Below are 26,020 nucleotides of genomic sequence, written 5' to 3'. Positions count from 1 at the left end.
TTCCAAGGCTCGGTATTATAGAAACTGCCATTAGCAGCAGAGCATGAAACATGTATCTAAAGCAGAATTAAGCACTATGAAGCACTCGTGGTGAGCAAGTCCATAGCTGTAGGGCAAGGCTGACTTGGGTTCAGATTTGACAGAGTTTAGTGTAGCATCATTACATGCAGAATTGTCTCACCTGGTTATTCCTAGATTCTTCTTTTTTTTTCTTTTTTTTTTTTTCTTTTTTTTTTCTTTTTTTTTTCATCTGTGTCTGCACTCACTGCATCTCTCTTTGTCTGACATTTGCCTACATCTTGCTCTGGGGGGGTACTTGTTCAGACCTCAACCTGTGGCTGTGGCAAAGGGAGGCAAAGGAGGAAAACAGACCCTCCTAAAGCTCGTTCACAAGAATCCAAAGCCAAATGGTGCTGACTTCAAGCACATCAACACTTCCAATGCAGTGCCCCCAAAAATCCCACTTATATTTTTGAGTCCTTTCACGTGCCTCAAAACAGCAGCCTGTGGGGCTGTCTCCTTCACACTTAGGTAATCCATTTTCAGCCACTCAGACCTGGACATGAAAACATTTCTTCTGCAAGGAGGACTGCTCTTTGTTCTCTCTCCCCCATGCCAAAAAAATCCAGCCCTGAACACTGTGACAAAGGATTAGCTCAAGCTGAGGCCAGGCTTTAATGTAAATAGCCAGACAGAGAACAGAATGGCTTCTTTTATCAAACTTTACATCCCAAAGCTCTACTGATTTCATTGTCATTATGGTGGTGATTAATTTGACCCAGAGTACTGCCACCCACTGTTAAAGCCTTCGCTGCATCCCTATTGATAGCTCTCATGACAGAGATTACAGTCTGCCACTGCGTTGTCCATAATTAGTACTTGTCAAAATGAGATTTGCCTATGGTAGCCCACTGCTCATGAGAAACCTATTCAAAATTAAACATGCTTTGGAAAATAGAGGACAGTTCATCCTCTAATTGGAACCAATAAGTACAGAATGACAACTCTTTTTCTCATCTGTTAAGTGTTGTTCAGGTCTTAAAAATTACTTTTTGAGTTCTCTCCATAGCTACCAATATGTGCCCTCTGGTAAAATATGAGAGTGTCAATTCTGTTCTGCAGCTGGGTCCTAAAATGTTTGCACAGTTAATTCCCCAGAGCAACATAGTTTAATTACTTCATCTGAAACAGGGACATGGTCAGGGTACAGTGGCAGACCCTGACACATGGCCAATGCCAGCCCTGCTGCCCATCCATGAGTGACAGTGGGCCCTGGGGAAGGCCAGGGCTGGGCACAGCCTGGGGAATACCAGGAGTGACAGCAGGGAGGGAGCATTTGGAAGAGCTGTCGCTTATCTCTGGGGAATGGAGGAGAGAGGAGGGAGTGAAGCCACACAGCCTGTGGCCTGCCCGATGGGCTGGCATGGAAATGTGGTGTTTGTAGTGACTGGGGTGTGGGCTACTCCAAGGCTTCATGCATTGATGTTTTGGGTTGGACTAGTCATGGAGTTGAATACACAGCTCACTTTGCAGACCAAGGCTACAGCTCTTTGGGGTTTTTTTCCTCCACTGTAAGAGGAATGGCCAGTGTTACTGCAACCCTGAATGCAAAGACTTAGTTACTAGATCCAGTATCACTAAGGATTGCAGCAAAAGCTTTTTTGATTAAACTCTGAACTACAGGGCCAGGGATGGAGTAAGTATCCACATTGGAATCAACTAAAGTTAATGTCCAATGACATTTTTTACAGGACAAGCAGGAGAGCTGGTGTTTTTCAGAAGCATAAATACATCTGTCTATGAAACTAATTGCCCTGACCAACTGCCTAAAAACAAGAGCAGGCTATCCAGAGCACAAGACCCTTGTGCTAGTCAAAATAGACCATTGTTGGAGAAATATATCTTTTCAGTTTAGGTACTGGAAGTGCTCAGCAGCTCTTGAAAACACTAGAATATATCATGGCAAAAGTAAATGCTTGCAGAATAATTCACAAGAGGTGATGATATGCCAGACATAATTCTTCACCAATATCTTTCATTTTATTCCACTAGAAGAGGCAAAAGCATTTAAAAGACACCAGTAATTTTGTTCTGAATGCCCACTGATTAAGCGCCGCACTTTCTAACAGCAGGTTAATTAATCCCAGTCCTGTATGTACACTCCATTCACTAAAGTTTATTGGATTCCCTACCTGAATCTTGCACAGTCAGATGACAGCTTTCATCCTTATCTTCAGTGGAAGCACTAGTAAGAGTGGGATGTTTTGTCTTGTGCCAAAATATCAGTCTGATCTGCTGGGACCTGGGCAAGGTTTCCTAGGGATGGAAAGACCTCATTGCAAAACTTCAGTCCATTGCGATCCTGGGCTGCATTACTATAAGCTAGACAGAAACCTCCTGGTCACTGTGCAGGTGAAGATGTGGGACGGGTGATCAGCTAAAAAGGGAAAGCCAAAACTGCTCTTGGATATAAATTCCATAGTCAAGGAGAGATTGCATCACAGGCTTAGAGAAAAGTGAAGATTGGTAATCTTTGGGTTTGCGAGAAAAGCTGTTGCAAAGTGGGAATAAACAGTTCTCCTGTTTATTCCACTGAAAGCAGGAGAAGAAAAAGCAGCTTTAAAGATTCTCTCCATTGTGTTATGTTTTAGATTATTTAACTATGGACTAACACTTTTGGAAAATATTTGTTTTCTATTTTAGGTTTTTCCAGGAATCACCTCTTTAAACTAATGAGACATTTAAGCTAGACATTAGGAGGCATTTTCTGATGATGACGGTGACTCCATCCCGTCACACATGGCTACGAAGGTTAGGCGAGTCAGCAAATGTCTGCTGGGAGCGCGCCGGACATCGCCGGCCCGCTGTGCTGTGGGGGAGGCTGGGGATGACCTTGGCAAGCCCCAGCCAGTCCTGTTCCCTCTCACTCTGGCAAGTCTGAAGATTTACTTTCACCCTGAAGGTAATCAGTCAGTCGTGATTTTGACCTACAGTTTAATGTGCTCTCTTGCTATGGTTACAGACATCCTCCTTCTGGTTATGCTCCCTGCTGTGACTAATGGCATCTTCGCAGTTAAAGAGGTGGTTTTTAAAGAAAAACATCCAAGTTTCAGTGCTGTTACTGAGTTAACAGTTTTAGCAAAAACAATGTCACAGCAGTCCTTGCTATGGCCTATGAACTTGTCATTTTTTGGGTGTACACTTATATTTGTATACATTTTGCAAAACCCCTACATACACAGGAAGCAACAATTTTTTTTTCTGTTAGTGTTTATGAAAAGGATCATCAGTCTTGGTATTCACTATTCACAGTGAAGTACATTTTAAGTTCAGCCTCCATTCATAGAAAACAGTTTTGGTCAGTCAAAGTTTTTTGAAAACTGAATTATTTTGCACAAATGGAAACAAAAATAGAAATCAGTTTTCAAAGTTCATGAACTGAATACCACACAATATACCAAGACATTAAGGAAGCTCTACAAATCTTTACAAATCCTGCAAGTGTGATTTTTCTGGAAGATGTTTAAGGGTGACATGAGAAACCATTTTTAAAAAGATAAAACCAAAAGGATTTTTATGATATTTTGCAAAAGACCTCAACCATTTGTAACTACTCCTTTTTAAAACACTGAAATGATTGAAGGTAGTTCTCCAAACTGAAGAACAGGTTTTTAGATTTAATGATGAGACCCCTTTAAATAAATAAAACAATTGTTTTTTGTCTGTGTAGATGCTGATGAAAAATTTGGGAAAATGTTACATTCATTTAAATCTTCTTCCCTTGTTTTCACTTTGCAAATAGGTTGCCTGTATCTGTTCACCTCTAAGCCCAATTAAATTCAAGGGCAGCAGATCACAAAAGCTAATGCTACTAGACCAAAAATTCTACTCAATGTGGCAAGAAAATCAGCAGAAATTAGCTCAAGTTTTTTTTTCTTTTTTTTTCTTTGCCATATAAAACTGCAGTTGTCATTTAGATACTAATTGGAGTCATTGTACAATCATGTTAGATGCCCTGTTCTCATTCAACATGTGGCAAGTAACACAGTACCTATGTTCTTCAAGAAAAGATCAATGACAAAAAGGTAGTTTTCTGCTGCAGGGAGAAGACAGACAATTAAAAATCACTATTTGTATTCAATCTCTGTTTACACTGGTTGACCACATCTCTCGCAAGTGCGCATTTCTCTCCAGCTTCAGAAATACACAAATATATCAGCACCAGAAGTCTCCTTTCGTTTTAGTTTGCAATTCAGGATTGCTTTATTAATCAACGCAAGATGCATTCATTGAACTGGATTAATCCTGCATAAGTAATTTTGAAATTTCCTGCTGAAGTTATTTTTCATTTCTGGGAACAAATCATTTATTTGGATTTTCATATATCAGGATCACAGAGATTTGCCACAGCCAGATTTTAATTTTAGTTACATCTGAGCTGGCTTATATATTAGGGCACATAGTTTTGCATGAGAGCATCTTCTAAAATCTGTAATTGGTGTGGAACACTGACATGCATAGAATACATCTGACAAGGTCCAGAGAGTTAGGTTCAGTTTTGCTGATCAACATCTATGCTGCAGATTAACTGAATCTTTTATGGCATTACAAGCCCTCCAGAATTCATTAGTGTGCTTTCCCTTCCTGCAAACCACTCTGACCTCCAGTGCTGCCGTCACTGCTTCCTTGGACTGGACCCGAGAGGCTAAAACACTGACTCCTTTCCACTACTGCACTAATAACAGAAATTAAATGTGTATCTTAAAACTGCCCTGGAGTGTGTGCATTGGCACTTACCTTGGGCCTTTTAGCACTGCTTGGGATTTCTTTCTCCTTTGTCTGTACCTGAAAGCTCAATTTAAATTGAAATACGTCCTCTCCCTTAAAAGCAAGGGAAGCAGAGTACTTTATTGATGAGTGATTATAATACAATAGAAACCAGTATATATAATGAGGTTTGGCATGGATTTTTTTCTCAGAAATTGGCTCACAGATGCAGCTAGCATAGGAAATCATTGTATTAAAAGCAGAAAGGGGGACAAAAACATGAGGGAAAGCAATGCCAGCTTTTGGGAGGTGGGTGCAGAGTACCTTCAAAGACAGCACTGTAATTACTGAAAAGCATATTTTTCAAATGCCCTCTTTGTCATTCTTAAAGGCATGGGTACAGGTTGCAAGTCACCAGCAAATCAATCTTCTCACACTTCTCGGCCAGTGGATGGGACCATAGCTCAAGATAGGGAAATACCTTCAGTCACCAATCTGTTGTTTTCCAGGTCCCACTCTGCAAAAGTACCTAGACAAATTTGTCGTGCTGAGGATGAAATGGAGAAGATTAAGGTTTGGAAGGAAGGACAGCAGAGAAAGAGAACTATGGAACAGTCCAAGTGTCCAGCTCCCAAAGATGACTCTTATCCGAGAATCAGAAATGGAAAGAGCTCTTCCCTCCAATGCAGCTGGGACCAGGAATTGTAGCTCATCTGCTCTTCTTGTGCTTCCCTCCACCAGCATCAGCTCCCCTCCCTTGTCACAGGTGCTGGCTGTGGTTGGGTGCTTGCCACAGCCCAGTCCAGGCAGAGAGGTGTCACTGGGCATCTCTGATAGGTTTTGTTGTGCTGAAGTCTGTGCATTAAAGCTTGAGCACTGCAACACCTAAGCCCTTCTGCATGTTAGCTAGACCACTGAAAATGATTAGCGGAATACTATCACCCAAGGGCTTTTTTTAGTTAATTTCATGTTTATCTCCTGTTGTCTTCTACTGAATTTTCTTATGTTTTTCTTCTGCCCTTTGTATTGCCTTTCCTCTAATTTTTTTTCCAGCTTTGCTCTGATATGTGCTTCTAAAAAGCCATCTTTGCTTTCCTCATCAATCCTGATTTTTTCTGTGCTCTTGATCCTCAAAAACTTCCCACCTTCTCCTCTTACAGTCTCATTTTTGGTTCTTTCCTTTCATTTTCTTTGTCCTCTTCCTTTCTAAATCATATCTCTGCCCATTGCTTCCAGTTTTTCCTCTTCATTCTTCTTCCACATTACTTTAAAAAAGATGCATAAATCTCCCTTCCTTCCTCTGCTGCAATAAACTCATTAATGAAACAGAAAAAATTCTATTCATTGTGCTATCTTAGTGCTATCCAGTACAGCCCACACCTGCTTTAAATACGGGGGCCACTTTGCTCAGTGCACCTCTCTGGTTTGCATAGGCAGATTCTGGTCCCTGACACAGGTTTGTAGGCACGAATGAACAATGCATGAATAGTAACTGTCACTGATGATGCTTCCGCTTCCTGGTAGAACCTCCTGCTTTTACCTTCTCAGCCTGGCAATACCTATTGTCCCAACTCCTCTACAGCATAACCATTCCCATGCCCTCCAAGAACTGAAATACCCATAGTTAGAATGGTCAGTTGCCACGGGAGGAACATTTTGAAGAGGTATGAAGTTGCCACAACAAGCACTAAATTCCCCAAAGCAAGACTGGGCTTAACAAAGCAGGATCCTTTTCACTTACTGTGGGACAGAGGAACAGAGGGAGCAGTGCAAGGCAGAGGCATTTCACAGGCATGCAGTGGCTTCGCCAGTAAGACCAGGCACAGGGGTGGAGCTTTCCCTGCTGGAAAAAAGTGCTATGCTCTGGGGAAGACTAACTCACTACAGACCCACGTTTTACAGCGGTCACAGCACTGACAAGCACTGAGTAATGACACTTGGAAAACAATGAGGCTGTTATGTAACACCAGAAAATAAACGAAGTTCACACATCTACATGATAAAAAAAGTTCCAAAGAATTTAATGTAGATATTATTTATACATACACTTTATAAGTAGGAATATGGCAGACAGTTGAATTAGTACATAAAGTTTTATTTAAAGTTTCCCCCCTACAGCAAGCTTCATTTACACAGTCTAATACTGTACAAAATTTACATTCTTTGTGTGACTTATTTAGTTAGCATTGTTTCCTTGGTCATGCCTTCCTGATCGATAGAAAGATTTAGATACAGTCCTCATAAATTTTTAAATTATTTTGGTAAAAAAAAGGAACCATTTAAAAGGACAAGAAGTATCCTTTAAAAATGGTACATTTTAGTAGAGACAGGTGACAGTCAATGTTCAGTGGCAGACCTTTTAAATGTCATACAAGGTTTCCTCATTTAGTATCTTAACAGTTTCCTTTTTTATATATATTTATATTTATATACTTTCAACAGGAAAGGAAAAAAAAGTCATGATTGCACCAAATATATTTTACAAGGGATCCCTTGGATCTGAATAATATAAATAAATACAAAACCAACTAAGATTGCACTATGTAGGAGAAATGGATTGAGATTTCAGGATATACACTTCACCTTTATGAGTTCCTTAGTGATGCTCACTGGAAAACTCCCCAAGGGCATATTCAAATATTAGCATCTTCAGATAATTATTTTGTTTAAACATTTTTTCTAGGAATGCAGCTACCTCATCAATTGGATTATTGCATTTGTGTGGTACCAGTCCTTACTGCATTACTCCAATTTTACAAGTTGTGTAATTCTGATGCAGGCAAGGGAGTTGCAATAAAACTGGACTGATGTCAGAGAGAAACAGTCCCATGATATTTGCTCTCAAGCATCAATATATAGTGTAATTTCTGTGTACATTCACCCTTTTTCTATTTTGCAAAGCAAATAATGAAGTCTTTTTCCCATTTATTGCCTCTGCAGCTGAAACCAACCTCCAGTAGCTGCCCACTCCTTGCTTAATGCACTAGCATTAAGTGCTGTCGTGAAAGATATGTGCAGGGCTGAAAATGCAGGATCAGAGTGTCCTTTGCCTTTTATCTGGTGCAGCCAGCTACAACTAGGCAAATTAAAGGTCAGATATTTAGCTGACATAAAGTACATCCATTGGCTTCGATGGCACAATGTCACTTTACACTAGTAAAGAGGATGGTCCTGAGAGTAATGGATGCAGCACTAGGAAACCACAGTGGAAGAATTATGCACATACTTTAGTGAGGTGCAGGGTGGTGAAGAATCAGGCTCAGATTTTGTCACTGCTTTTGCAAAGCCAGGACAGAAAGACATAAGCTTAACACACAGACAGTCTGATTTGTGCAAGCAGCTATGTCTTCATGAAGCAAGTCCTAAATGCTGCTGATCCCGTGTGGGAGCATTCTGAACTCGCTTTGCAATGTGTAAATAATTACACAGGCTATAAGGCAGTGGAAAGTCTAGCCTTGCATTACTTTGGATCAACAGTAAAACTCTCTTAGAGTGCATCTTAAGATCAACCACACAGGACTACTTTAACTACTTACCAGTGTCTCTCCAAAAATGTGCATAAGCATTTCAGAGTCCAAAGCAATAAATTTATGATTAAATGCAGTTTGCTTGTCTTTGGATAGAACTTGCACAGATGATGATATCTAACAGGTTAGTGAAAAGGAAGTAAGGTTTCTGGTGCTTTGCTAAGTGGTCATAGAAATAACTTACTTTACAAAGCCAGATTTTAAGCTGTAGGATCCAAATTCTGTTTTACTAATGTAGAACCAGTCATTCCATGTGATTTCAGTGAAATGGTTCTGACTTAACACAAGTGTGATTAGAAGAATTTGATCCTAATCCCTAAGCTGTTATTGCAAGAAGTGCTCTGTAAAGCATAGCTTTCATTGTAGTCTGCTTTCTGCTGCACTTGCACATGGGGACTTTGAAGGCAGAGTGTATTAGTTGCCAAGCTGTGCAAAAACTGAATGATGTTTCTTTACCTTTTATAATCTTCTGATGCTGTGTTGCTTGCAGAGCATATGAAGTAGTTGTAGGTTAGGATTACAGAGGAGGAGACAATTCTGCAATGCAGTGTGAGCTTTTCACTATCTGAATTCTGAAACATTCATGAAAACAACATCCTCATGACTTCAACACAGATTACATGCAGGTAGATACAATGCACAATACTGATCTTGTCTCTTCAGGCTCTATTTGAACAGTTAGCCATCTTTTTTTTTTTTTTTCTTTAAGTTAAATTTGATGTGAGGAATGTCTCTGCAGCAGGAAAAGTTTAAATCAGTCTGAAATGGCAGTCTGTCAGCATGTAATGTTCGGTGTGTTTTAGCTTCTTGCTTCATAAGACACCGGTACCTATCTGAGATGGGACAATGCTTGGTTTCTCTTGTCTTTTAGTTTGCTCCTAAAGCATAAACATGGAATGAGGGGTCAATTATGATAGCTCTGTTTTAACAGGAATTCTGTTCTAATAAAATATTTACGTCACCCGTCATTATTTTCCCAAATGCACTCAGTGTTCATGTCAGTGCTCCTGGCCCATCACTTGTTGTACGGAACGCAGGCCGGCAATACCACAGTCGAACAGGCAGGTCCTGCTAGGGGCTCCGCAACGTCACCTTCCAGTTCTGTCCAAGTCCCTTTCTCAGGACTGTAGCAAATAGTAGAAGATTTGTAGGCTCCCTGGTAGTAGAACAAAATGTCACATTAAATGTGGCTTTGGTAAAATCCAAGTCACACATCAGCTCTAACAGTGTTTGAAAGTGACTCAGGGTCACTCTAACTTAGAAGCTCTTCAAGAGGTTTTAGTTTTTTCAGCACCCAGCCTCTGAAAATCAGTCTCCTTTACAAGCACCTCATAAGCAGAGCTGTAAGCATATAGTCCCATCAATCACTTTTTCAAAATTCCTTCTGGTTTTTAAATTACTCTGTATAGGTGAATAGAGTGTAATAATAACATATAGAGAAGCACAAAGGTGAAAAAACACTCCATGTTCTTTATAAGCTAAAAACCAATCTGAACCTGCCCCAGTAGCTAATTCCCCTCTCCTCTCCATCCCATCTGCATACCATATGGACTGGCCACAAGAACACAGAAGGAATAGAAAGGTGATTGTAGAAAGCAGGTACACACCATACTCCAGCTGTAGCCTCCTACAAGGTAAATACTGTCATCAAGGACTGCGCAGCCAGGGCCACTGCGACCCTCCAGAATAGGAGTCTGGAGGATATTCCACTGGTCACCTTTTGGATCGTAGCATTCCACAAGCATTACGTCGAGATGGGAGAAACCTGGATGAGGGCATTAAGAAAAGAGATCATGTGTTATGACATTCTGTTTTATTACTTATTTTACTGTTACATTTATTACAGTTACAATTATATTATTACAATTATAACATAATTGTTAAATGTTTTTTTGGAAAACATTAATGCTTCATTATTTCAGTTCAAATAAATCTGTTGAAGGTTCTTACCATTAGTTCTACAATCTTCTACAAATCACAAGTCTGTATAAAACCTGACCACATCAGGAAACACTCAGTAATAACTTATTAGTGACACAAACAGATTCAAACTAAATTCTTCCTTGTCTATCAGTGGTAATACAAGTTTGAACATGTAGGAAAATATTGTCCTGGCAGTCTTTCCCAAAATTCAGCAGATTCAATCTATTCAAAATTTAACAGATTGAATTTTGCTCAGAAATCAATGCCTAACAAGTCCAGAGAGAGCTTAGACAACTGAAGTCACTTGGTTCTAGAGGGACGAAGTGCTTAGCATGATGGACATGATGTGCAGGACCAGTTTCAATTTCCAGCTGATTTAAGGTATACTCTGAAGGTAAAGTCTTTAAGGCAACAACAAAATGTAACCACAAAAATGGTGGTCCCATCTTTCCCTGGTAGGCCAAAAATTGCTCCCAGCGACTGCTGCTGTTCGATCACCAAAGGGCAGAGGGGTCTCAGCTCAAGATTCTCAAGCTGTATCAGTTAATATGAATTAAGTGAGCCGAACACAGACACTGAACACAGGAGTACTGGTTCCTGCTCTAATATTTAGGCAATTCCCTATTTCAAACTACCTTCTTTATCAGAGCACTGCAGTAAAAGTATGGCTGTCTTAATATGCTGAAGTGCTTTTCTTAACCCTTCGGTTTTCTCTTCAAGATATGATAGCAAAGAGAAGTAAGATTTTCTGTTAAAAGGGTATTTGGTGATGTTGGCACTTCACAAGAGAGCTGCTTGCTCAAATATTATTTATGTCTGGAATGAGTATGAAATAATATGAAATAATTCATGATGATATGAAATAATTATTTGCTGCTTTAAGGTTTTCAAGGCATCATAAAAAGGCCACTGCTGTGCACCCAGAACCTGTCAAAAGCTCTGTAACAAACTGCAGTATGCACATGATTAGCTGTGATGTGGTAAATGCACAGCTAACACTACACAGTTCAGCTTCACAAAGGAGGGCTTTGCCATGGAGCCCTGCTATTCCCTGACAGTGGAGAATTTGTAGCATTTCATCCACACTTCAGTCCCCTCCCTCCTCCCTGTCCTTGCAGTTCTTCCTTTTGTTTCTCTGTATAGGAGAAACCATTTTTTTTTTCTAAAAAGTCCTTTTACCAGTCAGCCACATCTTTCCAGAAGCCTGGAGCAGTTCAAGCATATCAAAGGAGCCCAGGACAAAAGTTGTAGAGGCAAAAATGCAAGGCTTATTAGACGTAGGTGAAACTGTGTGGAAAAATAAAAAGAAGGTGGCAGAATAGAACCAATTCAAGCCTCTGCAAATCAAAGTATGTGCTTTAGCTTGAGGAGAGCTCTGACACGTTTTACTTTTGTAGGAGGAAAAGCCAACACTGCAAAGCACTGAAACCTGGTAGTTATTCATGTGCAAGCAGCTTTTGCCCTCTTCATCTTATAAGGTCCAGTCCATAAACACCCATCCCAGCTGGGGGTGGGGAGTGGAGGCACAGCAGCACAGAACCTGCCTGCAGGGGTTTATGCACCAGTACTATTTACCAGGGAAAAATTACATCTGGGACTTTGTCCCTTGCATGCTCCACAGACACTCAGATCTCCAAAAGCATCATGTGGCTTTACAGTGTCATGAGGACCTGGGGACTGGAGTCAGACATGACCTGGTCTTACTGGCAGTTAACACATTATTTTACTTTTTCTTCTATAGTATGATTTTGTCTTTTGTTGTTGGGAGTCTTTTTTTTTTTTTTTTTTTTAGTTTTAAACATTAAAGGAGAAAGAAGAAAAAAGTGCATATAAACTATCAAATATTATCACAGGAGAAAGGAGCAGGAGGTGTGCTTTTTGTCTAAGTGGCTGGATTAAGAAGCATCTTTAACAGCAATGACATACAGGTATTAAGATAAAAGTACCAGATGCCTAAGCAACAGTTATTTTAATATGAGACCTTTTCAAAAGATGAAAACAAGAGACCTCTAAAAAGGAATTATAATAAACAAGCTGTATTTAATACTAAAAAGGGAATTAAAGAGCTTAGTCCTAATATTTAATGGCTGGAAGTTTGCTTATTTTTTCTCTTCATTAAATCAGAAGCTTGTTTTTTGTGTGTTGCTCTGAATAAAGCTCTCTTTAACAGCACATTTTGGAAAATGATTTACAGAGGAAAATATTGCTGGTACTTTCAGGTCAAAGAATAATCTGTTTGTTTCATTGAATTCTTGTTAATGACAAATTGTCCATGCTTTTGAGTAATGGAAGCTCCCATTTTTATTATCTAAAGCATTCATTACTCATATATTTAATGTACTGTTATAATTTTTAAATAATTTGCATAAAATGTTTTTAAAATTGCTGGCTCAAGTGTCCTGTTAAATTGTGTTGCTTGGCTTTCAATGTATTTAACAGTGACTGTCTAACAAAAATATTTTTTATCAGAGATGTGGGACACTGAGATACTTTTTCGCTATTAAAAATGTGACCTTTCAAATGGTTTCCTCCAATTGCATACAGTCGATCATTCATTACAGCCAGAGTGTGGATTGCTCGTTTGGTGTTCATGTCCTGTTTTCGGGCCCAGACGTCCATCACAGGGTCATAGCAGTACAGCCAGGGGACATATTCTCCATTGTGAACACCTCCTGCAAAGTAAATGCACATCAGTTCATTCAAATAAATAAAGACATTGTGCTGCAGCAGGAATTTAGCTCTCTGGTTTTGGGGTTCTGCGGTTTATTTATTTTTATGGTGGTTTTGGGTTGGTTTTCTTGTCATACAGCAGGAATTATTCAAGACACTGGCCTGAAATATAGATCTTGCCATTGTGAACGGCTCCTGCATGGGCTGCCAGGGGTTGTGGTAGCGAAGACACGTAACGCCACTCGTTTGTCTCCAGGTTGTAGCACTCAACGCTGGACAAGTAGCCAGTTTCGTTTCTTCCACCGATAACATACAAGTTCTTGTCAAGGCGACAGGCGTAGAAACTGGCTCTCCTGGAGGACAGGGCAGGGCAGAACAAACAAGCCAACAACAAACCAATTAGCCATGTCAAACATTTCTTTTCCCTCTCCAGCTGACTCCCTGAACTAAAAGAGCTGCTCCTTCAAATGCTACATCAGAGAGAAGTAGCTTCCAGGAAGCTTCACATGCTTACAGCTATCATAGAGACTGTGGCTGCTTTGCTGATCAAATACACAATACTCCACATGAAAAAATACTTCATTTTTTTGTGTCAAAACAATTAGGCACACATAAAACTGCCAGAAATAGCCCCTTTTCAAATCTGTTTGTTTCTTTTTCACACTCTGAACGATAAAAAGGTGCTCATTAATGTATGGGGCATTACCTTGTAAGGGATATAACAACTCAGTAAGACAAAGTGAAAAATGAGGTAGATAATGTAACAATAATAAATTATCTTGACATTCACTTTCTTTATGGTCCTTCAAGGGTCATTGTTCCCAATTTACGAAGAGAACCACATCATCAAAATTTTTCTTCAATTATAATTTTTTTTCCTTCTGCAGCACTGCAAAAAGAACAACTTTCCTTATGCTAGCCACAACACTACATTTCCACCCTTTAACTCAAATGAGGTCTGTATCCATCCAACTAACCCTGAGAAAAGTTTTAGCTACCTGTCTGCTTTTACATGCAACTCAGGTGTGTAGGAAAACAATTAAGTTTTCTGGCCAGGACTGTTGGGCAAATATTAGTTTGTCTTCCTCGTGCCTCCAAAATCAATGCTGAGTGTTTGTTGCTTAAGTAAAAATTGAGCAGTAGATGATTTTGGGAGTCCTTGGTTGGTGTAATCCACTCCAGGGAAATCTCCCTGGATCATTCAGCAACAGGAAGGTTTACTAGAGTAGAGACCTTTAATTTCAAGCTGCAATAACATGAGAAAGAAAATTGCAAAAGAGCACAGCTGGGCTAGGATGAAGAGCTGAACAAAATATTGAATTATAAGAGTCATCAGTGCCCAACATAAAATTTTCTCCTGGGTGAAACCAGGATGACATGGGAGACCAGAAATGAGCAGGCAGGCCAGGTACAGCAAAGATAGGTCTGACAGCTCCTGCAAAGCAGGCACTCTGGAGTGTGGCTGTAGCTTGCCAAACCCTGCTCTGTGGCTGATTCAGTGCATTCTGGTTCCTGCCCAGATGCCTTAATTTGAATCTGGGAGTAGCTGCATATTTCACTCCTGAATCATGCACTAAATCTTGAGGCCTGGATGGTCAGCTGCACCATCAAGGACTTGAACCTACAGATGACTGCAAAGCACTTGGATGAGCAGTGGTACCCACAGAGCACAGCATCCTCAGTGAACAGCTTCGGCGCGTCCAACTCCTTCTCGGGCTTCCCGAGAGCCATCCCGTGACCAGGTGAGCTACCAAAGCCTGGTGTGCCCTGTCCCTAACTTGACATCCAGCCAGGCATGTTCAGGAGCATTTCCTTCAGTGAAGGCAGGAATAAGATCTTGCTCTTTGCTCAGCTACCTTTTTATCACAAAATTTGCAGCATCCTTTAACATTTTGGAGAAATTTCCCTCTTAGTTACGAGTGCCTGAGACTGGCTGGTGGTTTATAAGCTGGAAGAGAAGTCAGGCAGACACCAAGGGATACAGCCATGGAAACAGCAGGGCTTGCTGGGCATCCAGGGAACAGATCACTGCCAGTTTCTGACCTTACTTTTTGGATTTGGTGCACACCTGACATGGCTCCTCACCAACCAGGGTCACTGAACACCTCCTGTTCACTTCTTTGCTTTCACCCTGCCTGCACATGGACAGCTTGGATGGTGTGCGACAGAATACCTTTCTGAATGTGGCTGAAAGTTCCACCACAGGGAAGACTTCTGAAAAAAAAAGTGGAAATAGGAAGACAGGAATACTGGCAAGTGTCTCCAGATCGACTGATGAATTAAAAAAGACCATTTAATTTATCTGTCAGTGGGCAGATAGAAGCTGATGGCATGTTTTGCTCCGTGTGGTCGGGCAGCAAATTGTGCATCTATGTTTTTAGCCTGATATTCTATGGAAACAAAGCTAATTCGATTACACTGTACATGTACCCATGTCTGCCTACTGTTGTCTCTTAAAAAAAACCCTGCTGACTGATTTCAATCTAATTTGACAGAGGCTATAGGTGTTGCAGGCAATCAAGTGTCTATAAGCTTTCTGAGAATATGTGATGGGCCTGAGGCAACCCAGCCCACAGTTGCCCCAAAAGTAGGAAAAGCTGCAGAGGTCACCTCCTATTAGATATGAAAGAGCCTGCATAGGAAGGTACACATTTTTCAACCCTCCTCTGTCTAGCAACCACAAGGCACAAAACCAGAGTGTGCCTGTTATCAGTGCTCCCACATCCACTCGTCTCTCCTTGTGCACCTTCTCTGGTGAACCCATTAGCAAACTGCTCGCGGCAGGTTTGTTTGGTTTTTTTTGGTGGGTTTTTTTTTGTTTTGTTTTTTTTTTTTTTAGTTCAGGTTTAATAAACAGAGGTAGACACAACTTGCATGCATTGTTCTCTTAACTAGGGTTTCACTGACGATATTCTGTACGTGTACTCCTGGTTTCATCCACACAGTGTCACTATAAGGAGCAAAAATGAAAACATCAGCATACTTCACTCTTCTGCTTGGATGTGAACATCCACTCAGTAGCTTCTGTCACAAATATTTTAAGCTTTTTGGGTTTTTTTAGTTTTCAATGATACAGTGTGTAAAGGCATGCTGTTACAGCATGCAAAGGCATGCTGTCAAGTGATGACTTTTAAAATGCTGTAAAATATGATTCAGATTAAACTGTAATACAGCAATCTTTGCATGACAACGTTCCCCTCCATACTGAGAAGACACTATCCATTCTAACCAGGTAACTAGAATGTACCTCAGGATCTGGGTATGGACAATAAGACAATTATTTTGTGATTTTTTTCAGGACTTGGAAGTACTCAATGTTCACTGGTCTCCTAAATGCTTCTTCTTCACACCCCTTCACCCAACCATCTCTTCTTTCAAGTATACACATATAAAAGGGAAGATTTTCCTCATGATTTTCACACACAATGAATTTATGTCCTGAAACACCAAATAGAGCTACCAGTGTGAGGTTTAAATTTACCAGTGCTCTTACTGGACATATCTGGACCTGATTTCAGAGTCACTTATAGAGTGCATGCTTTGCTTTTTAAAAAATAAATTATCTTAATAGGGGTTGGCATTACTATTATTAAAGTCAAAGACAAAAATAAAGTGTGAATTTTTTAAATCTCTTTTTCTGTGCCTTTTCTTAGTTCACTCAGCCTGAGTGTACACAAGCCTGCTCACTTTCCACTTGTGCTTCTTCAGAACCTGGTACAATGCCATGCTTTTTGCTGGTCTTCAAACAAAAAAAAATTTAATTCAGAATATAGGAAAAAACAAGTTGTCTTAAATGTTGTTTTGCTCCACACACCTTTTAAAGCTCTGTGTTGAGCTGGCAAGGTGCAATAGTTCTGACTGAAGTGTCCAGCCGAGGCTTGCACCTCAAGTTCAGATACAACTGCTACAAAGACTGCTCCTTCAGTAGCCGTCATAGCCTAACTGAACTGTTCTTCAAAAACCTTCCTGTTGTTATGGCATCATCAGGTAGATGTGCATTTCCAAAGCTTATGAGTCACTTGCTGGTTCTCTAAACAACAAACTCCTGAAAATAGCACATATTTTTCAAAAGCATTTATATTTGAGATGTTCTTCAAGGGAAAAGAAACCAAACTTAGCTTTAAAGAAAATACACTGGTGACACTGAATCCATAATGGGATTAGACTTTTCTTTATAGCTCACACAGTAAAATCAATCAGATATGGATTTTGGCATGTGAGATAAAAGTTTACTTATAAAATATTTAATACAGATTTTTGGCTTGAGAATATACTGCCTATGAATGAGTCACACATTTACCTGGCAGTCATTTCAAAGGAGCTATTATAGTCTATCCAGCCAATTATTCTGAGACTAAAATTCCTAAATAGGTTTTGACTTGATGGACCATAATGACTCAGAAAAACCCACTTAACAGTCTGTCTTGTCAATGGTGCTGCATTATGGCAGCAGAGACAGGGCATGACCCTGTACTCCTAGCAAGGGGAAAATAGCCTGTTGACTTTAATGGGAACTTTATCTCACTAAAGGAGGTTGGAAGGAAAACTGCATAAAAGCTCTCTCTTATTTGCGAGATCTTCTACAAACAAGGCCAGTCCATACCTCTGCAAGCTGCAATAACTCTGAGGAAGTCATTAAGACTGAGCAAACAAACCATCAAAAACATTTTAGAAAGTGAGTGTAAAATCTAGGTTTTCCAACAATAGCCCTAATGCTTAGGAGCCTTTAAAGAAAAACAACAGGCAAGCCCATGAGCTATGTGTCCTGAACAAAAAAGGTGACAATTAAAGTTGTCATAGCAAAGCCTCTTGCAGAAGGAACTATGTATGAGTGGATCATTGTATTTCAGTCCCTCTGAAAGGAGCTGTGGTGTTCACACATTACAGTTTATTACGGGCAGGGGCGCGGGGCACAGCTGAGTTTCGGCCTCTTGGCTGAAGGCAGCACCAGAGCACAGGGCCAGTCACCTGCCGTACGGTGTCCCAGGGCAACACAACTGGCCAGTGTGGAGGTGAGAAAATTCCTACAGCCTCCTTTCTCCAGCCCTCAGCTGCCTCCTTCTGCTTTCTGTAGTTTGTCAGCCAAATAAACCCAACTGCTCAGCCAGCTGCCAACACCCCTCGGGAATTTGGCTTGGAGATACCCAGAGAGCCTAATTAGAACTCATATTAGGCTCCACAGAAGAGCTCCAGGCTCCATACAAATATCAGTTGGTCTCCTAGCCAGTCTCCCAGTTCAGCAAGGATGCCCACTCTGATGCTCACCTCCTGTCTCCCCCATGTCAACACCTAAACTGGTGGTGACTCACTCTAGGAAGCTGAACCAGAGGGGAAGGTGTCCCTCTGTTTTAAAGTAAACAATCACAGCTGGGAAGGGTATCCCACAGTGCTGGTGGGAAAAAGGGAGAAGGCTAGGTGCTGCCAAAGCAGGGACTTAGGTCAATCAAACTGCATCTTGAACAAAGGTCCTTCAGACTGACATTCTACCCCTGGAAATTTTAAAAAACAGCCATATTTCCAAGCAGCTCATGAGACACACCTTGAATCACAACAGTGCACTGAATTCAATATATTTATGACTGCCAGACACCTGAATATTGTAGGCAGTCAAGAAAAAAAGAACTGTAATACTGGCATGGAATAAAGAAAGCATTTGAGGGAGAAAGCCTTGAGGGAGACACTGTGAGATCTTTTGTAAATGGGATCCATGAGAAGATGGGTGTTTAACTGAAGGAAGGACACTGAATATTTTCTTCAAATAACATTGTAACTTTGGATCTTCTGCCTTTGAGATTCTTCTTACAAAACATGCACAGTTCTGTTCAGGTTTACGGGATTTTTTCATGTGAGGGTAGGATTTGGGATCCACAGTTAAGTTTACGTCATCTTTACGAGTCATTGCTCAAGTCCACATCCACCTTTGCTCTTTGGTACACAGCAAGATTAAATCACGAGCTACTCTAATATGCATTTACTGACAGCAACTTCACTCAAAGACCACCTAGGATTAAGAGTTCTCTGACAAGTGGAGACATGTTCAGGAGAGCTTTTCATAGCTGGTGTGGTGAAACAGGATGGAGTCAACATGTGAAGGTTTCAGTTCCCTCTAAGATATCTGACTATAATTACGGCTTGTTTACTGCAAGCTCATCATGACACTTCAGTCAGGGAACATGACAGGACACTATGGAGACTTCAGGAAAATCCTTCAGACCATACTGAGGCAACCAGTAATTGCATAAAGTCCATGGCTATTTTGCATGAGTTAGCACTGCAGGACTTGGCATCTGGAGTTCCAAATTTGGAAAGTTTTAAAAATTAAGAAGCAAATGGGACACAACTGCATGCTGCAGTTTTATCTGTGTTTTCAACGTTTCTATAGGCCTTCTTACTCCCAGAACTAAGCCAAAACTCAGCTGCTCCTAAATGAGAAAACAGAAATTGTAAAACACATAGCAAGTTTTTACCTCTCTTGCATGGGTGGAAGTTGTATCCAGCTGTTAAACCTGGGATCGTATCGGCTAACAAAGTTTGTACTGTGTTTCCCTGTAAAGATAGATTATTTTGACACTCAGCTGTTTGTTTCATGTATTTAACATCATGATTGTAATATATATTACATATACTTCACAAGTTGATACCTTTTATGAAGGGTTCCCCCTTTTACAACAATGTATGATTACACTGTGTGTACAGTAATAATTCAACAAATGGGGCACTGCAAGGCTTGAATTAGCAGTCACTAGTAGTAAAAGCAGATAGCGATTATTGTTGGTCTTTGTAATAAGATCTTGAAAACGTGTATTTAAATTTACTTATACGAGCTGTGGTATTTTTACAGCCATAATAAATCACACTAAACAAAATTACTACCCAAAGAGGGCATCCCCATGGTATTTTTATGACTAGAATTTTGTCAGGTAGAAAAATTAAAGGGAGAACATGTTCTTTTCTTTCTCCTTACATTCTCTCTGTGTGGAACATGGCAAAAACCCGTTGTGCAAATAACCAGGAGCTGCATAAGCCATCAGCATGGGGTATGCAGTGTTTGCACTAGATAGTTTATTTTACCATGTACTTTCAGTGTAAGTTAGAAGGAATTACAGATGTGCATCGAAGGGGGAATACACTCTTAAGAGTTTTATTCTAACTCTGTTAGCTAAAATATGAAGCATGAGCAACATACACCAGCTAACTAGCTTCTCCCTGCTGTCAAGCCCAAGAACTGTGTTCATGTCTTCACGATATTAAGATTTCACCTTATTTTACATGCAGATTGACACCAAAGCAAGAAAACTGAAGCAAGAGAGTGCATGGCAATTTCCTGTAACACCTGAGACTTCAATAGATGAGCATTTTGAAAACAGAAACCTTTGTTTATGTATGTGTGACTAAAAAATTGAATTAGAGGCTTCACAGGCCAGCAGAATAACCTAACTGTGTATGTCACAGTTCTATAAATGGTCACTGGGCATTCTACAAGGTGAATATTTTTGCATCAGACAAGCCTCTGCAGGATTGGCTCACTTTGCCTGCTTCATTCCACACTTACTTCAGCATGGGTAAATAGACCATCAAGACAGTAGAGAAGAATAACAATACAGCTAGAATTTATATTCGTAATAATTTAAGTTCATGTTCTACAAGAAAACAGAGAAAGAAACCACACTGACCGCTTTGGAAGTAAACTGATTTCCTCGCCATGTTATAAGCATGTTCTATATGAGGAGGGTAAAGCAGAAGACTGATGAATAATGCAGCATTTCCCTTCAAATCTAGCATGGTGCCTAATGAGGACCACGCTGAGTGCCACTCAAAGACATGACCATCTCAGCACAGCCTCAAGACACAGGGTGAGATTCCCATACTGTAAGGGCAACTGGTCATTCTGCCACTGGGCTTAGTGAAGTGAGCCTTTGCTTTTGGTCCTTATTTGGATTCCTTTAGTCTACAAAGACAATTTGGAAAAAGAGGCATCGAGAGCTATAGATTCAATAAGCAGCAAAATAGTAATAGCAAGCTCGAACAGGTTCTAGGTTTCACTGTCTAAGACATTTACTAATCTATTTGCATTTCAAAAAACAAGAATTCAAAAGAATATAAATATTGATCCTAAGTTTAAGCTTCTATTTTTTTTTCTAGGTTTTAATGCTGCTGTATTCACTACATCTTTCAGAGTTACTGGAACTTCAGTGCTCATTAGTTATACATTGTTGTCATACAAATCTATAATTTGGCTGCCTAACACGTCATACACATAATACAAACACCATGTACGTAGAAGATTGTAAAGTGCAGGGTAGAAAAAGGGTTTAGTAAGCCTAGACTGGGAGTGCAGCATACAAATCTGGGTCCTTCACAGGAAGGGAGATGAAATCAAACTAGAAAAGTCACAGAGAAGAGCTATTGTGGCAACAGGAAGAACAGAAAGTTTACCTTATGGCAGGAAACAAAGAACTTGGCCTGTTGCACCTAGAAATACAAAAGCTGAAAGGGGATAGGCAGTAAGGTCTGTAATACTTTAGAGGAACAAATCTCCAACAGGGGAAAAACTGTTAAAATAAAGGCCAGCCTTGGCATGAGAACAAGGTGATTCAGACAGTCAAAGAATACTTTTTATTTGCTATCAGAATAAGGCTCCTAGTCATTTAGAGCAATTGGATTCTGTAACAGCTTTCCAAGAGGAGTAGTGGGGGCTGGAAATCCAACTGCTTTTCAAATGTAGCTTAGAAAATTTACAAAATGGGATTATATGATGCCTGTGACTGCAGGAAAAGGACTTGGTGACCTACTTAATCTACCTGGTGTAACTGGTTTGACTGCAGTTTAAGTCAGGAGTTCAGTCTGAAAGAGAACTCTACCTATGTTTTGCTTTGCTCATCAGCCAGGAGATTGCACATGTTAGGATGCATCTGTTCACTCATAACACAAAACTTGGGACAAGTGAACAAAAATCAGGATTAGCAAATGAGGATGATGGCACAAAAGGAGGCAGGTACTGTTCTCTGCTCTGCAGCCATGCTAGAAGGTGATGGGCTCTGAAGGTTATGAAGGTTGATCTTAAATTCATGCCTATGTTGTGCACCCTGCTTTCATCAGTGTTTACTCATGCAAGAAGCCCTTGTGACTGGAAAGGCATAGCTACTGGAGGATGTAAAAAAGTGAGAAAAAATGTCTCCCATACTTTCTGGGTTGTCAGGAAGTCAGTGGAGCATGAAGGAGGCATGAGCACTCCATGCAGTTTCTCAAGAACTAGACAGTCTGATGACTAAAGCAACGTCTTACCATTGCCACCACCTCTAAGATAATTCTTTACATTGGGAAAAACATCTGGAACATCCTCATTTGAAGCAGAAGCTCTGTAAAGCCTTAGCAAGATGGTTCCATCTGAAGTCCCTCCTCTGCTCTGAGGATAGAAGTCAAGGGCCTTTACATAAATTCAAGTGGGCATGTGTGAGCTGCCCCCATGTAGCTGCACATTTAGAGCAAAGTGGTTTCAAGAAAGAATATGCCCAGCACAGGATGTAGTTTATGATTTCAGGTCCACTTTCAATGACAAGTAAGATCCATTTGATAAAGTGATCAATATAGCAATGCTCATACCTTTTTTATTGCTATCTTCTCTATGGAAAAAATCCCAGCACTGGTATTCACAGGCCAGGGAAATTGGTTAATGTCTTCAGCAACATCCTCAGCCCAGAGGTTGACCCAGATCTAGGCAATCCCAGGCCTTAGGTACTATTCATCTCACAAACAACTGTGTTTGACTCGTATCTCAGATGCAAGATGTGTACCCCTTCTACCATCTCTCCATCATCTTGCAAGTCATTTTCCACATCTTTAAAGTGTGGGTAATTATACTTCTTTTCTTTTACCCTTCATGTGACATGGCCATTTAATTATAAACTGTCTGGAACAAGGTCTGGCTGTCCATATGCCTACCACCAACAACAGGAGCCCTCACTGCATGGATGTGGCCAACGATCCTAAAAGAAATTGTCATTAGTGATATTGCATTGTCTCCTGTTCCAAATAAAAGACACTCAACAATATTCAACAATAGAACTAAGGGGCCCTTCTCCTAAGACATATAGTGATATTCTTAACTACACCAGAAACATGCTTATAGGGTGGCCTGGATTGTTTGTCTCAGGTTTTAGGGAGTGAACAGATGTAACAATTTTCTATAATTTGGTTTAGTGCAGATGCTGAAATGGGGCATTCACAATAAAATATATGCAGTATATGTAATTTCAGCTGGATCCTCTGGTGTTTTAAAGTAAAAATGTGTACCTGCAAGCTGTTTTATGGTTTCTCAGTCATAATTATCTCTGTTACACAGACTGCTACAATTGCAACTCTTTCTTCGTGTGCAAGCTTTTTAACAATGTCTTGACAATTCTGTGAATTTTGCAAGGCATGGTATTCTCCTTTTGCTTTGCTCAGAAGCCTGTTAAATTGTTTAATTTCTCTTTGCAGTAAATTTATGAAGTAATCAAATGAAAGAAGGTAGCAGCAGATAATCTATATGAGAAGCTCTTGCACAAGACTGAAAAAAGGATCAGTTTAAGAATCCCAAAGTATAGATAATTAACCCATTAACAATTTGAGCTGCAAGTATCTTGTTTGACAATAGAAAATAAGCATTCATCTACTGCAATTGCATTATTATATTATGACTGGAAGGAGCCTGGAAATGAAGGTTAAATTCTTAACAGCTGCTGCCTGGTGCATGCACTTGAAAGAGTCTGTTCTGCTGCCTGTGGCATTTCTCAAGGGATGTGGGAACTGATGAATGACAGAGATGCTAATGCTAAAGTACCAAATATTTATTACATCAATACTGAAGAGTAGCCTCTACTAGGTTCAACAATTAGGCTGAAAGTCCTCAAAATCCATTGCTAATCACTACATCAGCTGACCTCACAGACAGGAAGGCACAGGAAGGCAGATGCTCCCTTTGCCTTTTAGTATTCTACACATACCATTAGGGTTCCACTGGTCTTCTCCTCCCAGCACGAACAAGAAGTTTTCCACTTCCACGACGCAGTGATGGGCACTGTTGTATGGCATAACTGCAAACAAAGCAAGAATTCTTTGTCAGCTCAGGACACTGATTTTATCAAATATTTCCTCTTTACCGTCTGTATGAAATAATATGAGTCACCCCAGGCATGTATGAACACTGACTTAGCAGCAGAAAAAGCCACTTATTAGTAAACTTATGCAATTCAATTTTGCAAATAATTAAGGAAAAAATCAGGAATTCTGGTCCCTCACTGCCCCCTCACCTGCCCAAATACTGTACATGCTGATCTAAAAAGAACTTGTAAAAAGGGGTGAAGTTGCATGATATTTCCCTGAAAATAAGCAGATGCTAGGAATCCCAGTATGCTAGAAAACATTAAAAAAACCTCAGCTATGCTTTGTTCTTCTGGTAATGTTTCCACAAGAAGAGTCAGTATGTTCAGTAGCTTTCTATTACACAGCAATGAACAAGCTGCATTTCCATACAGTTTTAAGTTTTTAAATTAAGGTCCTGCTGATTTAATGCCTTTTCCAAATGTATACGCTTAATTTCCTGTACAATGTCATTAGCAGCACGATCACACATCTTCTATTCATCTAATCAGGAAGCCCTTTGTTAACAAAGATCAAAACTGTGGCATTAGGTTTGCAATATCCCTTTTTTATGGGGGGAGGTATCATGATTACTATGGATCAGCTACAGATGCAAACGTCTATTTCTTAATATTTACTTTTTCCACTGCAAATGGTAAAATGCAAAAACAAGGATTACATGTACATAATACACACATATTACTGCAGTATGCCATACCCACTTTAATGATATCATATGGAAAATGTAAACTTATACAGCATTAGTTACTATACCACATAAAGTAGTTTTGGCCCAGTGACACCAGTAGGAAAAATTATGTCCTTGTTCAGCTCATCATATGGGCACCTTAAATCTAGGTGAGGACAAATGGGGAGGTGATGTGCATGTACAGGCAGGGAACTTATTGCTTGACACGGATCAACAGAGCACTTAGGAAACCAGTGCAGTGGGAAATCAATATGACTCAGGGCCAGCTCTTACTTTGTGCTCTTTTGCCAATGCCAAAAAAAAAAAAAGAGGCAGCCTATCTCACACTTGGATTATTTTGGGTGATATATCTCTCATTTAATTTGTTTTATTATCTTTTATTTTTCTCAGAATGCAGTTGTGCAGTATAGCATATGCAAATAATAATACGAAGAAATACGCACCGCTTTGCTATTTAGGATACATTTTCTTAAAGATCAAGTGGGCTCATTTAAGCTTCTTACTGAAGTTTTTGCCTAGGCAATGATGAATAAATAAGGTATGTTTTTAGTTTCTAATAAAGGTCGAATATCTTTTTCATAGTCTGTGCTCTTACAAGTCATGTAAGTGAAGCAGTTCTTAAATTAGGCAGCCAGGTACAGTGAAAGTTCATTAATTAAGGTTATTTGTTACTGATTCAATTTATATTAACTGGGAACTAATCTTATACTAGACAATGCAAAAGATTTCATACTACCAAGAGATTCCTACAGTAGGATGAAAGGATGAAGTCTGTTTTTGCTATCTTTTGAGACAACATATCATCATTATCTCACTCTTTAGTCTTAGATATTTTCTTATTTTAAAACCTTCTGTCTCAAAACCATAGAACTTTTCTTGATTTTATGGATGCTTGCAGTAAATAAAGCATTTGGTCTCTCAAGAAATTTGCTGTCTTCCTTAGATGCTTTTTGACACCCTTCCTCTCAAGAAGAGACTGCCCAGGATCAGTCTATAAGGGCTTCAAATTTTAAGTAATACAATGCTCTGTTACGGTTTCCAATTAGGTCCAAGCTGCTGGTTGCATGTTCAACCTCTTATATTAGTCAGTCTGAGAACTCCAGCATTTACAGAAAAAACTGTCTGCAGGCAGCACACATGCATATTTTTCACATTGTGTTTTCACTTTTGCAGAAATTTGTGTTTATTTACCCAGCATATTGACACAAACAGGGTCAGTAGAGGAAGAAATTCTGCTTTAAGCTTTTCTGCTGTTACCGTGCATATAAGGTATGCAGTAAGACTCCCGTAATTATTATGATAA

General features: G+C 39.9%; 1 protein-coding gene and 1 long non-coding RNA gene across 2 annotated transcripts in view; one reads left to right on the top strand and one right to left on the bottom strand.

Annotated features, from left to right (window-relative positions):
* The first annotated feature begins 315 nt into the window (after positions 1–315).
* LOC137473796 (uncharacterized) lies at positions 316–5,640 on the top strand. Its single transcript, XR_010998995.1, has 3 exons — positions 316–2,248; positions 2,714–2,962; positions 5,277–5,640. It is a non-coding gene; the product is annotated as an uncharacterized lncRNA (long non-coding RNA).
* Positions 5,641–8,003: 2,363 nt separating this feature from the next.
* KLHL14 (kelch like family member 14) overlaps positions 8,004–26,020 on the bottom strand; it is a 58,924-nt gene continuing 40,907 nt past the window's right edge. The window contains exons 4-9 of the mRNA XM_068189764.1: positions 23,873–23,962; positions 19,355–19,433; positions 13,050–13,240; positions 12,731–12,889; positions 9,902–10,059; positions 8,004–9,450 (exon numbers count right to left, since the gene is read on the bottom strand). Of these exons, the coding sequence (XP_068045865.1) occupies positions 9,310–9,450; positions 9,902–10,059; positions 12,731–12,889; positions 13,050–13,240; positions 19,355–19,433; positions 23,873–23,962 (818 nt within the window). The 3' untranslated portion in view covers positions 8,004–9,309. The remainder of the gene's footprint in view (positions 9,451–9,901; positions 10,060–12,730; positions 12,890–13,049; positions 13,241–19,354; positions 19,434–23,872; positions 23,963–26,020) is intronic.

This window comes from Anomalospiza imberbis, chromosome 1 (genome assembly GCF_031753505.1).
Source record: "Anomalospiza imberbis isolate Cuckoo-Finch-1a 21T00152 chromosome 1, ASM3175350v1, whole genome shotgun sequence".
Taxonomy (NCBI): domain Eukaryota; kingdom Metazoa; phylum Chordata; class Aves; order Passeriformes; family Viduidae; genus Anomalospiza; species Anomalospiza imberbis.
The sequence above is the reverse complement of the archived record's forward strand: the minus strand, read 5'-3'. Positions and strand labels throughout refer to the sequence as shown.